Raw genomic sequence first — 13,054 nt, 5'->3', positions numbered from 1 at the left:
AGGATGCCAAGATCCTTGCATGACGCATTTAAACATTAGCCTACTCTTTCAAACTTCAACGTTTGCAAAGCGACACATATACAGTTATTTTGTTGACGTTAAATGACCTTACATACTCATTTAAATTCTTTTCGTCTTATTTATAGTCTGGATGGACTATAGAAAAAAAAACTACAAATTTGTTACATACATAAATGCAACACAAACATTAAAAGAGTCTTTTTTCAACAAAGTTTCAACACATCTGACGCCATGCCAACTTTTATTTAGTTGAATGCTTCATTACAAAAATATTGAAATACATTTGGTGGAAGGCAATGGAAAGCAAACTTACATTTGTTAAATAAAAACAAATGGGTTGGGGTACAAGGCAAGCGCAAAAAAACCCTCATGAGTAAGCTAATAACCTACTCGGTGTAGTAAAGACAAATGTCTTTTAAACTTTGCAGCAACAAATGTGATTAAGAGTTTTGGTTAAATGAATAAATGGTGATTTCTATCTGTCGGAATGTTGCTAGTTGAGCATATGCAGATCTTCACTTACTGGAGAGGGATCATAAAGAAAACAAAGAAGCAGGCTGGCAGAAACAAAAAAATAATTTTTAAACACACACACACACATTCCCTGCACATCAACATTTTAACAGCATGAACAAATATTCTACCAAAACCGATCAAAATACTACAGTTAAAATCATTATCAATTAATGCAAATGTACAAATTCTAACCGCTCCATGCCTCTCATACTTTCTCTGGCTCATTTTTTCTTGTCCAAACAAGAAAAGGAGCAAAATATTTGAACCGAGGTCAAGCACGAAAAAAACCTTTAACTAAACACATCAAGCTGTTAAATGAACAGAACTAAGTATAGTCCTGTGGTTTTTACGTGTACATATTTAGGCATCACTGTAGGACCATAAGACTACACAGAGCCTTTAACTTTGGGGTGGAGGTGGAGGAGGTGCTGGGGGCATTCCGTAAGGTGGCATTCCGGGAATTCCCATCATGGTCACAAAGCTAGGGTCCATGGGTGGGGGCGGGGGAGGAGGTGCGTACATCATGCCTGCTGAGCCAGGTGGAGGGGGTGGTGGAGGTGGTGGGGCGCCAGGGGGAAGTGGAGGTTGGACCCCAGGTGGAGGGGGCACCATAGAAGGCGTGCCCATGGGTGGAGGGGGCTGAGTGCCGGAGGTGGCTGTCTGCTGAGGCTGTTGCCATGGAGGCAGGTTTGCAGTTGCAGGGGTGGATGTGGTGGTTGTATCTGTAACAAAAAACAACACAATTAAACAATAGCAACAGCACTTATTTACAATTTTATAATAAAAATACCATTCTGGCGCTAGCACTTTTAGCATAGCTTAGCACAATCCATTGAATCCAATTAGACCATTAGCATTGCGCTACAAAAATAACCAAAAAGTTTCCATATTCTTTTTTTCCTATTTAAAACTTGACTCTTCTGTAGTTACATCGCGTACTAAGACTGACAGAAAATTAAAAGCTACGATTTTCTAGGCAGATATGGCTAGGAACTATACTCTCATTCTGGCGTAATAATCAGTGACTTTGCTGATGTAACATGGCTGCAGCAGGCGTAATGATATTACACACTGCCCGAAAATAGTCGCCTTGGTTACTTTTAATGACGGGACTATTTTTGGGCAGTGCATAATAGTTTTAAATAGGAAAAATATTTAAACGCTTCGGTTATTTTTGAGTGCGATGCTAATGGTCTAATCAGAATTAATGGATTGTGCTAAGCTATGCTAAAAGTGCTAGCGCCAGACCTGGAGATCAGCTGAATAGATTCCAAAATGGTAAGAATCTAATGTTTAACTCTAGGGGAGCTGTAAAATGAGCATATTTTTTAAAAAAAGTGTAATGTCCCTTTAAACAACTATACAACTTACTTTGTTGCCATGGAAGTGGAGCGCTGGTGGCCATGCTGCTGGTGGGTGGTGGGGGCGGTGCCTGCTGTTGCCATGGTGGCAGAGGTCCTGAAGGAGGAGGTGGTGGTTGGTTGTTGGGGGGAGGAGGAGGTGGGGGCATCATACCCATGGGTGGTGGCATCATACCTGAACACCCAAATCATGCAGGAAAACACTTTTGAAAAATTCTGAATGGACTTTAGATCTCAGACTAGACTAAAATCATTTTATTATTGTTGAGAAAAAAGTTAAACTACATCTTTAGACAACACTATCGCTGAAACGAACATAACACAAGTTTCACTCACCCATCGGGTGTCCAGGTGGCGCTGGACCTTGGCCCATTGGAGGCGGTGGCGGCTGCATCCAGGGTGGAGGCATTCCGCTGGGGTTTGGTGGCATAGGAGGGCCACCCATGTTTGGCATTGGTGGAGGAAAATTGTGAGGGCCACCAGGGGCGCCATGCATGCCATGGAAATTCCTGTTATCCGTAGGGCTTGAATTCATCCAAGGTGGACGGTTCTGAAGTGTGTGGGAAATTTAAACATCTTCGTCTTTTGTAAAATAAAATTTAATCTAAAAGAATTTGGCTTGAAAAGTGTGCAAATCAAGTCATACCTGAAGTGGCTGGTTGTTGGTGGGTCCTCCTGGACGAGGTCCACTGGGTGGAGGGTTGCTGTGGCCCCCACCAGAGGCAGGAACTGGAGCTTCTCCTAGCTCTGCCATGAGCGACAGGTACTCTTTATCCATGCGTGCCTTATCTTGAGCAGACTGGGGTGGTTCACCAGGCCGTGCAGCAAAAGAACTTCAGATAAAAGAGGTAGAACAAAAATTAGTTTTTATAAACCACTTAATTTAGCATACGCCAAATAACAAGGTGCTAAACTGTAAATGGCAGAAGGCAAGTGGCTAGGATTACCTGGTGAACTTGCAGTCTGAGGAGATGTGACCTGCTCCACCACACTTTGTGCAGAGAGTTGTGTTTGTGATGCTGCGAGGTTCTGTGCTCTGCCATGGACGCAAGATCCTAAAGACAATGTGACAATTATATGTAATGCACATTATGTATTTCATGCTGCTCTGAGAGAAGGGTCCAAAGGTAATGCATGCACTCTCTCACCTGTTGTCATCCTCTCTCAGAGTGCCATTAAGTCGTGCCAATTCCCTCAACTGCATTTTTCTTAAGTCATTCTGGTCCTCAGGGGTCTCAATGCCTTGCTTGAGGATAGTACGGATCTGTGGACAAGCAGACAATGAGCGATAATGCATGATAATGATTTTAATTAAATCACGAACAGGTCTGAACAAGTCTCACCTGATCTACAGCCTTCTTGACATTCTCCATGGTGTTAGCTGTGACTAATGCATGAAGAGGTTCGTCTTCCCCTGGAAGCATTTGCCCATCTTTGCGGCCCACTTTCCCTTCCTTCACCGAGCCTTTCCCACGAATCATGATCTTAGCACAGCACTCCTTCTCGATGTTCTTCAGGGTGTTGCCACTGAGGACACAAAATAAAACAGAAATTCAGTTACGACGTTGCCAAGTAGATCAAAGGAAAGAAATCCCATTACAGGGTTCCCACACCTTAGTTAACTTCAAATTCAAGGACCTTTCAAGGTGCAAATCCCCCTCAAATTAAAGGACTAAATGTGGGGACACATTTCAAGTGAGAGCAAGGTAACATCATGTTACCTTTTAAGATATATTGTTACAGTTCCTTTTGAGGGAACTCGTGCTGCGTCACTGTGGTGACACAGTTTGGGGACACCTCCAGGGATAAGTGCATTTGAATGTGTATGTGTATATCAAATTCAACCAATGGTGAGGCTTAACGACGAAGACAGGGTGACGCGGGAGCCAGGAAGTATATCGCTATCTGAAATATTGCCAAAGACGGCGTTACAGGGATGCAGAAAGTATGGCAAGGGAGACGCAGCGTCTCGTTCCCTTCTCAGAGAACAACAGTTACATACGTAACCAGAGATGTTTTCATGTGGCAAGCACAACTATGCAAAAAAGCATTTTGGTTTGAATCAACATTCGCATACAGAAGATATAAACATTTAAAGCGAACTGTTTAGCACATGTGCTTAAAAAGTCTAGAATTTTTATGAAATTATCCTACACTACACAGGGAATATGGATTTTTTTTTTCTAGAAAACTTCTTGCACAAAATAGATTCAAGCTCTTTCAATGACCTGTATCTTTGTATGTATATTTTTAATTTAGGGCCTTGAATTTATTCCCCCAGATTGACAAATTCAAGCAGTGTACAAGATTCACCAAGGAAGGATGAAGTGTCGGGTGGGGACAGGACCAACACAACGCACAGGTGTACAACGCAGGAGGAGCCGAGCCTGGAGTCACCCCACAGTGCCCGGAACCTCCAAGTGTTGCAAAAGAATCCCTCTAGCATTAAGTCTAAAAGGAGGTGGATCAAGTGGCCGGCAGCTAACATGACCTGATTATGGATGCAGTTTGACAACGATGTCGACCAGATTCTGGAGACCACCAGGGGAGACATTGACAGGAAACTGCAAACCATGACAACAATCATTCTAGATTCGCCAACTGGACACAAGCTGGGGTCTGATCAGCCACAGCTGGGTCACCTGGATGAGGGTGTCTGATGTTGAAAGACCCGAAACACCCAATGATTCCAGGAACATCACTGAAGATGTGTCCAGTAGCATCAGTGGATGTATTTGCACAGCTCAAGGATTTCAAGGACCTGTGGGAACCCTGCATTAAAACATTTTTTAAACTCACCGTGGCCCAATGAGAAGCCCAACAAAGTTGATCTCTGGATATTCGTCCTGAGGAATCATCACCTTATCACTAACCCGTGTGGCTGGTGGTCTATAAAAAAAATGGAGATAAAGCAAGCAATTAATACAAGACAATAGAGAGGGGGCAAGAATCAGAAAAAATAATATTTGTTGAACTCATACTTGTAGTCAGCAGGTGGTTTGAATTCAGGATTGAGTCCCACCATCTCAGTAATGAGAGAATGTCTCTCCTCTTCCAGTTTCTTGCGCGTGCGGTATTCACGTGTGTTAAGCCTTTTCCCCTCGCTGTTGTAGATGGGCTCAGGAGACGGAGACCTGTGACAAGGGTGGGAAGAAGAGAAAGGTAGGATGCAAACAGTCAAAACCTTAAAGCAGTACTTTCAGCAGTCACAACAATTTAAACATTCACAAGCTTGCCTACTCCTGACTAATATAATGTATTTGGCTTTTGCTCTACTGTCATTTAAAAAGTGCATGGGATGCCCCAGAGTGCTTGCGTTCTAATGGAAAAAAACAAAATGTGTAGGCCCACTTGTGTTTCAAACAATTAAAACGTAGGGAGCTAAGAGCTCAGACTGGGGGAGAACCTGTCAGGGAGCCCACTAATTATTCAAATACTTTAAGGTAGCACTAAAAAAGTAAATGAAGAGAGACAAATGGGGCAACCAACACACTTGAAGAGTGTCTTTACTCGTTCACTGATCTAAATTTTTTGCACTCTCCGTGAGAGCACCCCCACTGTTACCTTTCTCTTAGATGGTGCTGAAAACCTGTTAGACGGCACAATGAGGCTCTGTGCTTGAAAAAAGTTACGAGAGGGGGAATTTGGGTTAGAGAAATAAATCTGAACTCATTGTTAACTTTCAACAGCTCTCAAACAAGAGAGCCACACAAGGTTCATATGAGAGGCAACTCGAAGAGGAGAAAGTGGGGAAAAAGAGGGAAGAACTTTCTGCTGGTTTTCTTTTGGCATGATATCTCTCTCCAGCGCAGACAACCTGAAGCCCCCCCAGCTTTGTTTTGTAAGCTGGGAGTTGATGAGCGATCATTCCTAAATCCTGGAGTGGATAGACCTTTAAGAAGAACCTTTGGCGCTGTAAAAACTTTGGATTAAGATTCTGTCGAAGGACCTATGGCTGTTTAGAGAGCAAGTGCTGTGACTACTACAAAAACACTTTCACGTCATAAACATGACATTTCCTGCTATGTTGAATGCTTAAGAAGTCTATGTCTGGCCAAGGTGATTAATGTTAAGGTTATGGTTATTTCAGAAAGAAATGCGTCTCTCCTCCGAGCGGTCTTCCAGTGCGGAAATCTGGAAATTCCTGGACAAAAATGGTTGTTGCCCTATTATGGAAACCCATTATTGACCATCCAATCAACCAACAATGCATATTTTAGGATGTGCTTGGGTGTGCTCGCCAACGCTGCATTTTGGAGGTTGGCAAGAAGGGGGATTATATTAAAAATATAAATCTAATGAAAAGCAAAAGACCAATAAAACGCCTGACAAGCTCAAACTAGCAAATCTTAGTCTAGCAAAACTACACTGGTGGAAACACAACTTAACTGATGCACATGACTTTATATGTTTTAAAAACTTTTAAAAAGCATGAAAAAAAATAATGCATCAACACTTACAAAAAGAGTTCAGAATAAAATTTACATCAGTAAGGTTTTTTATTTAAAGGCTCTCAAAGGTGTTGAAATCATTTTGTTGGCCACTTTTCCTTTTCGTAAAACAGTCACTAACTATCCTTCACAACTTCTAAAGTGCTGGGTAATATCAAACAGTTAAAGGGATAGTTCACGTAAAAAGTGAATACGTAGTCCTTTTTTACTCAACCATAGTTCATAGTCCATAGCTTTCCTTTATCTTCTAAACCAAAACAGTTTTTTTTGTCTTGTACTGTTTTATGTCCCAACTGTGGTGGCAGTGTAAGGTGTCTGTATCATAAGCTTCAAAAGTCCATAAAATAACTCCATGTGACTTATGCAATATAATTCTAGTGTTCTGTTAGCATACAGATGATGATTTTGAAAAAAATTAAGGATTACATTTTAGTTTTGTTTATTATGTCTCTGGGTGCATTTCCACAAAAGTGCACCTAAACAAGCATAGCCTTTTTTTGGTTTCTTAAGCTGTAAGAATAGTCCCATTTTACACATATGCAAGCATCCGCATACAGTGCTTCTCATGCAAATTTCGTCATCAAATAGTACACGCACCGCTCGTGACCAAACAACATTGCGTTACTGTGGGTTCACACCAGCCGCGTTTGAGGCGTCAAATTCGCTTCTACCACGTCTAGTTTGTAGCTTCAACATTTGGAGTTTACTCGCTTCATTCATGCGGAAATTCTCATCATGGGAGGGGCTTCTGCGACTCCGCTCGCTTCCTGTAATCACGTCACTAGTAGAGCAAGCTCCCGATTGGTTAACGCGGCGCGTTTTTCCGCCCATTTTCAAATTTTTCAACTCGCTGTTTCCCGCAGCAATGCTCAATTCGCGCGAATGAGCCGGAATCGTGTCTACGCTAAACGCCTCATGCCGCAAGACCTCCAGACACGCGTCAACTCATCTTCACATTGACTTAACATTGAAATCACTCGCGTTTGACTCCTCTACTGCATCTGGTGTGAACGCAGCATTAGGCGACGTCAAACGGAACCCACGTTTGCACATTAGGCTTCACAGAGGGTGTGCTTAAGGATGTCGGCAATTTGGCAAATAGATGGTAAGCTGTTTTAAACAACTTTAGTGAAGAAATGTGAACGTTAACTTGTTTACTTCAGGTGTGCTCGACTTTTAAGAAGCGTGTGGAAACATCCGTAAACAGCGCGGGGGTAAACACGTCATCGGTATAAAGATGTTATGATTGGCCCAAAGCTGTCAGTGTGGTCGACGTCGTCGGTTCTAAATGCCTGATCTATATTTTGTTAGATTAGGTTCTGTTCACACATGACCTGTTAACCAGAAAAGACTGTATGTGTGAAAGGGACTATAGTTTGTTGGACTTTCACCAAAGTCAACAATAAGCCTTCAAAACACTAATGATATTCAACACATGCAATTAGTGTATGAAGCTTGTGTGTACATCTAAAGCTTAAGAAGATACAGGCACCATACACTGCCACCACAAGGACAAAAGTTAGTATTTTAAAGTTACCCATTTTGGTTCTGAAAATAAAGAAACAGGCACGGTTTCATTTTATTTTAATTTTTGGGTGATCTATCCCTCTAAGGACTATGCACACAGAATGGGAAACAAAAGGTCTATTCACACCAAGTGTGACATGCATATTCATTAGGCAACAAGAACATTTCACTGGAGCAATGTATCTCTAAGTTGGTTTGACATCTGGTTCACAGAGGAGATGCAGGGCAAGGGTATTTATACTCTACAATCAATCTATTTGAAGACTTGATGTAGTGAGTGATAGGATTCTAGTACAAAGATAACATGGTCTGCAACTAGTACATTTCAGCCATATGAAAATACAAGCAGCTTCATGCCTAATGCTGCTACACTGAATTGTGTTAGTGTGTCTGTAAAATATTAGTGAGAAACTAGCACATAAGTCAGAGATAAAGTTGGATTGTTGGTATTCAATTGTTTGCATGCAACAGCATTATAGGATTGTACATTTTCAAATCAAAAGTTATTTTACATGGCATTCTGTGTGAATAGGCCTTTAAAATTCGCAATAACTGTATTATGAACTGTATAACATATGAACAGCAAACTATCTTTAATTTTAGAGTATGTAGCATTAATGTACCATTTTCCTGGTAAAACTAATCAAATTAAAGTCTGATCTTAGATGATCACACACTATTCTTAGGCTTTGCTCATATCTTTGCTTCTCTAAACAGAAAGATCCAAAAATTACAAAAAAAAATGTTTAGCATTTTCGTTTCATTACGTTTCACTGTTATCAGAATATAGAATATCTATATTTTTGTCACAGAGATGCAAAGATATGAGGTTTTATTTTAAGGAGCAAGGTATTAAGACTTACCCCTTGCTTAAACAATGACTTGTTTCACAAACTGGCCTCAAATTACGCATAGAAAAGGTAAAGAAAATGTTACTGTTGGTGGGTTTAAATCGTTATTCCGACCTGTCCTCAGGGTTAACAGGGATTCCCAGGTCTCCTGTACGCAGTTTACGTGTCAGGTCTTCGATCTGCAGTTGGACTGGAAGAAATCAGGTTAGGAAAGAAAAAAACAAGGATGGAGAGAAATGTGGTTAACAGCTAAAACCCACACAGCAGAAACAGTACACTGTCAAATTAATATGACTAAAGTTGGCAATTGTCAGGTCACTAGGAATCAAGGTCAACTTAAGACATTTGATCCTCTGAAACAAATGTTTGGATTTACTGAAATCCCACTTCATTCTGGAAAACACGTTTATGTTTGTGCTCAACTATTCCTGAGCCATGTGGACATTCCCAATAAAAATATAAATGAGGTCAATGTAAAACCAACTCGAGTTCCAAAACGCTAGGATTTAAGTAAATCACAAGACGAGAATCATTGCAACAGGCTTTCGGGTTTTTTGCCACCTCCTATGAGGAAAGAAACTACTATGATGAATTTATTCAAAGGCAATAAATAATTAAAAACATTTATAACTGACATAAAACAGGTGGCAAAACAGGAAGGCCTGCTGGGTGGATAAAAATAAAAAAAGTTGTTATTGGCTTGAGCAACTGCATTCCTTCTTTATTTTTCCAATTTTTTTTTAGAATCATGTGTAGTTATTAAAAACAAAACTAAATTAAATGTATATGATTTAAACTTAAACTATACTTTTTTTTAAATTAGACTGTCAATTGTTACTGTACAGTAAAATATTTTAAGGTCATTGAGACTGCAATAGGCTTAGTTTGTCAGAGTTATTTAAAGAAACATACCTGTGCAACTTCTGACATTAAGGATGAGAAAGTTAAATAAATGCATTTTAAGCACTTCCTAAAATGAGCATTTATCTTTATATTATCACTTTCTTCAACAAGCAAGAAATAAAATGTAAAGTAACTTAATAAACATCTACATACTAGCTTTAAGCGCTCACTAACAAAAAATAAATAACATTTAAATGAATTATTGACACACAACAGTCATCAATAATAATACATACCAGAACTGAAATCAAATATTTAGAAATTAGGTAAACCAATTAATGCAGTTCCCTCATGCACATAGTAAAAAAATTACATTTATTAAGGCTTCAAGCCATACCAACCAAATTAGCCTGTAGAAACCCAAAATGTGACCTGTGTTTTGCACCACTCATGAAGCATTTAATGGGTTTACACATGCATTATGGCATGCTGAAAAGAATCAGACCCCAAAGTTTATGTTGTCTATATGATGCAGGTTGATGGCAGGAGGAGACATGATGTGTCGGGTATAAATAGAAAACTAGTTAAGGTGACGTAGGTATAGTCTTTAAATCACATTAGCTTTGAGCACATTACACCACATGCCATCAAAAAACAAGACAGCGATTATTTTAGCAAGTTAAGCTTTTAGACACCAAGGAACAAGATGCCTTTTGTATTTCAATGTTGGACCTGCAATGCTTTGTGGTCCGATTTATTTTGCATCGTAAACAATGAGCATTGATGAAGTCCTGCAGCTGGAGACAGTTCACAGCAAGCAGCAACATCAGTAAAACACTGTGGGTTCTTGCTAATGGACATCAAATGAAATGCAAACATTGACAGTGTTACTAACACCTTAGCACTTCAACGTCCTCACATTGCACATCGATGGAGTTAGTACATTCAGTGAATTCAGGCAAAGTGCTGAATTTCCATGGAATGACCGTCTCCATATGGACCACAATATCTATATGGTCATTACAGACGTACGGAGATGGTGACAATGCACTGCATTTGTCTCGGTTCTCTATGCATAGTGACATGAACTACAATGGTTAGCAAACTTCTCAAAGTCTATACTTTAAAAAGGAACACTCAGCAATTTTATGCCTTTATGCCGACACTTAATGCAATAATTTATGGCATGTGCACAATTGTGCCCATAACAATGTTTGCACAGTAACTTTAGCCATAGTTGCCACAACTTATGAAGCCATGGTGTCTGCCTCATAAGATGTAAACAATGAAACAAGGTTAAATTAGCACACCAAGATGACAGAAAACTTGATCGGTGTCCCAAATGACATACTATACACTGTGCACTTAAACTATGCATTGTGTACTTTACCATCTAGTGTATTCATTTTAGAAAAGTAGAGTTGTCCCAAATGGAATGCTTAACGATTTTTACTATAACAACCGGAAGTACAAGCCGGTTTCTTAGACGAGGGCAAATGTCGTCTTATGCACAAAACAATACAAGTTAATGAAAATCAACTTGGTCTTCTTTTTTATGTCAGTGTTATTCGTTTTGCCGAATATTAGCTCAGACACGGCCAAGTGTTGCATAAAGTGCAGCATTCCACAATTATTATTTTTTTTGTTAAATGAGATCATCACTCAAAAACTTGATGTGCAAATTTTTAATGTGATCCACACCACTTACTGTGGGTTTACACCAAACGCGAAGCGTGCAATCGCATCGCGTTGCCCACTCTAGATTACTCGTGGGATTTAACTTTGTGTCATGCGAATATTTCGCTGGAGATGAATATTTTCAACTTGGGCGAAGACGCGTTTGAGGTGTAAACGCGCCGCCCATATCGCGTCATTCGCATCGCCCTACGCGAGGACGCGTCTTTGCATTGACTTTGTATGTAATCTACTCGCGCAAATCGTTGAACTCGCATCTGGTGTAAACGATTAATAGTAAAAAATAAAAAGTAGAATAATGCGCAAGTGTGTGATTTGGGACGCACTTTTAATCTCAAGGGAGCTTATGCCAAAACATTTTGGTTGTATTAGATTACGAATGATTACTGAGTGTCCCTTTAAATGACCTCAACCAGATCCGTAAGGAAGTCAAACTTATGAAATTCAGCATTTACATCCTGCATGTGATGTGCAAACTGTGAGGAAAAATATATAGGTTTTGGTCTCAAAGACAAAAAGTGAGTAGTTTGGGTGCATATAAAATATCCCCCTTAACACAATTCTGCAACTTCACAGACAACACCTTAGAAACAGTACGTAAGAGTGTATGTAAATATTCACCTATATAAGCACGCTCTTGGTCGCGACTCAGCCCGGGTGGGATAACGGTGGGCATGCCTGGGATAACGGTCTTCTGATCGGGGGTCTCACTGCTCCACCGGCTCTTTTTTCGCTTCTTCTGCCCAAAATCTACTATAAAGGATGAGTTACATGCGAGGTGTCAGCAGCACGTTGTGTCCAGAAAGGATCGCAGTTCACATACAGTTTAAGAAACTGCTTACCTTATATATTTATTATACAAACATCTAACGTCTCTTATACCATATGGTCTAATGCATTGTGTACGTTGTATCTATTTATTAGGGTAACTTAATTATAATGGCAAAAATCACACATCAAGCTAACAATGACTGAAGCCACATCTAGAAAAGACAATGGCCCTCGGTCTTAGCGCTACAACAAGGCCCCATCCACGTTCTTTACCTCCTCCTGCTCCTCCTCCCGCCTGTGACTGTATCCCGACTCCGATTGGGTTTGAGAGGGCAGAACTCACGGCTCCGGGAAACTGGGAAAAGACTGGGTTGGACAACTGCGGTGGCTGAAAGTTCTGCAGCGGGAAAGACACTGGAGGCCCGGGTGGAGCCATTAATCCTGCACCGGGCCCGGAGTCGAAGCCTCGCTTGGCGCCGATACTCGGGTGTAGCTTCCCCAGCGGGGTTGCGTTGGCTCCCGTTGCCATTTCTGGGCTTAAGAGTCTTCACTCTGTTTAAAGTCTACAAACAATGCGTCTATCGCCTTTTTAGATACTTTAAAATAAACGTATGTCGGCTAACATGCAACCTTCTTCTTTCTTCCGTTAGCTAAGATGGCGTCCGGTGAAACTGACAAAGGTGATTTGACGCCACTTTAGAAGTATCTGATTGGCTGGCTAAAATGTCCGTCTGTGTGTGCTGTTGGTCATTGGATCATTTGGGATGTGACGTAGATACGTCAAGAACATTTTGATTGCATCTTATTGGTAGTTCCATAAACAAGGCAAACCTCCAAACAGGAAAAGTCGACAGCCGGATGACGTCAAAGTACCGCGAGAGTGATTCGCGAAATCATACGGAGGGGTTTGCTTTTAAATCGCTCTCGCGGAACTTTGACGTCATTCGGCTGTCGGTTCTTGCAGCATCGCATGAAGTCGAAAGGCTGCTTAACGTGTGTGTCCGTGTAAAACGAATAA

General features: G+C 40.7%; 1 protein-coding gene across 3 annotated transcripts; it reads right to left on the bottom strand.

Annotated features, from left to right (window-relative positions):
• Window positions 1–233: 233 nt before the first annotated feature.
• On the bottom strand, window positions 234–12,727 carry sf1 (splicing factor 1). 3 transcript variants are annotated; one of them, XM_055198889.2, is made up of 12 exons: window positions 12,310–12,727; window positions 11,887–12,015; window positions 8,842–8,917; window positions 4,880–5,032; window positions 4,698–4,787; window positions 3,242–3,425; window positions 3,047–3,162; window positions 2,846–2,953; window positions 2,545–2,731; window positions 2,235–2,448; window positions 1,909–2,073; window positions 234–1,259 (listed from the first exon to the last, which is right to left on the bottom strand). In XM_055198889.2, the coding sequence occupies exons 1-12, from the start codon at window positions 12,563–12,565 to the stop codon at window positions 937–939; spliced, it is 2,001 nt and encodes a 666-aa protein (XP_055054864.1). In that variant the 5' UTR covers window positions 12,566–12,727; the 3' UTR covers window positions 234–936. The 3 variants fall into 3 exon arrangements, with proteins under 3 accessions (XP_055054864.1, XP_055054856.1, XP_055054874.1); XM_055198881.2 differs by having other exon boundaries at window positions 11,887–12,018; window positions 12,310–12,726; XM_055198899.2 differs by lacking the exons at window positions 8,842–8,917; window positions 12,310–12,727.
• Window positions 12,728–13,054: the final 327 nt, after the last annotated feature.

Source organism: Misgurnus anguillicaudatus, chromosome 21, assembly GCF_027580225.2.
Source record: "Misgurnus anguillicaudatus chromosome 21, ASM2758022v2, whole genome shotgun sequence".
Taxonomy (NCBI): Eukaryota; Metazoa; Chordata; class Actinopteri; order Cypriniformes; family Cobitidae; genus Misgurnus; species Misgurnus anguillicaudatus.
This window is presented reverse-complemented; position numbering and strand designations above follow the sequence as displayed.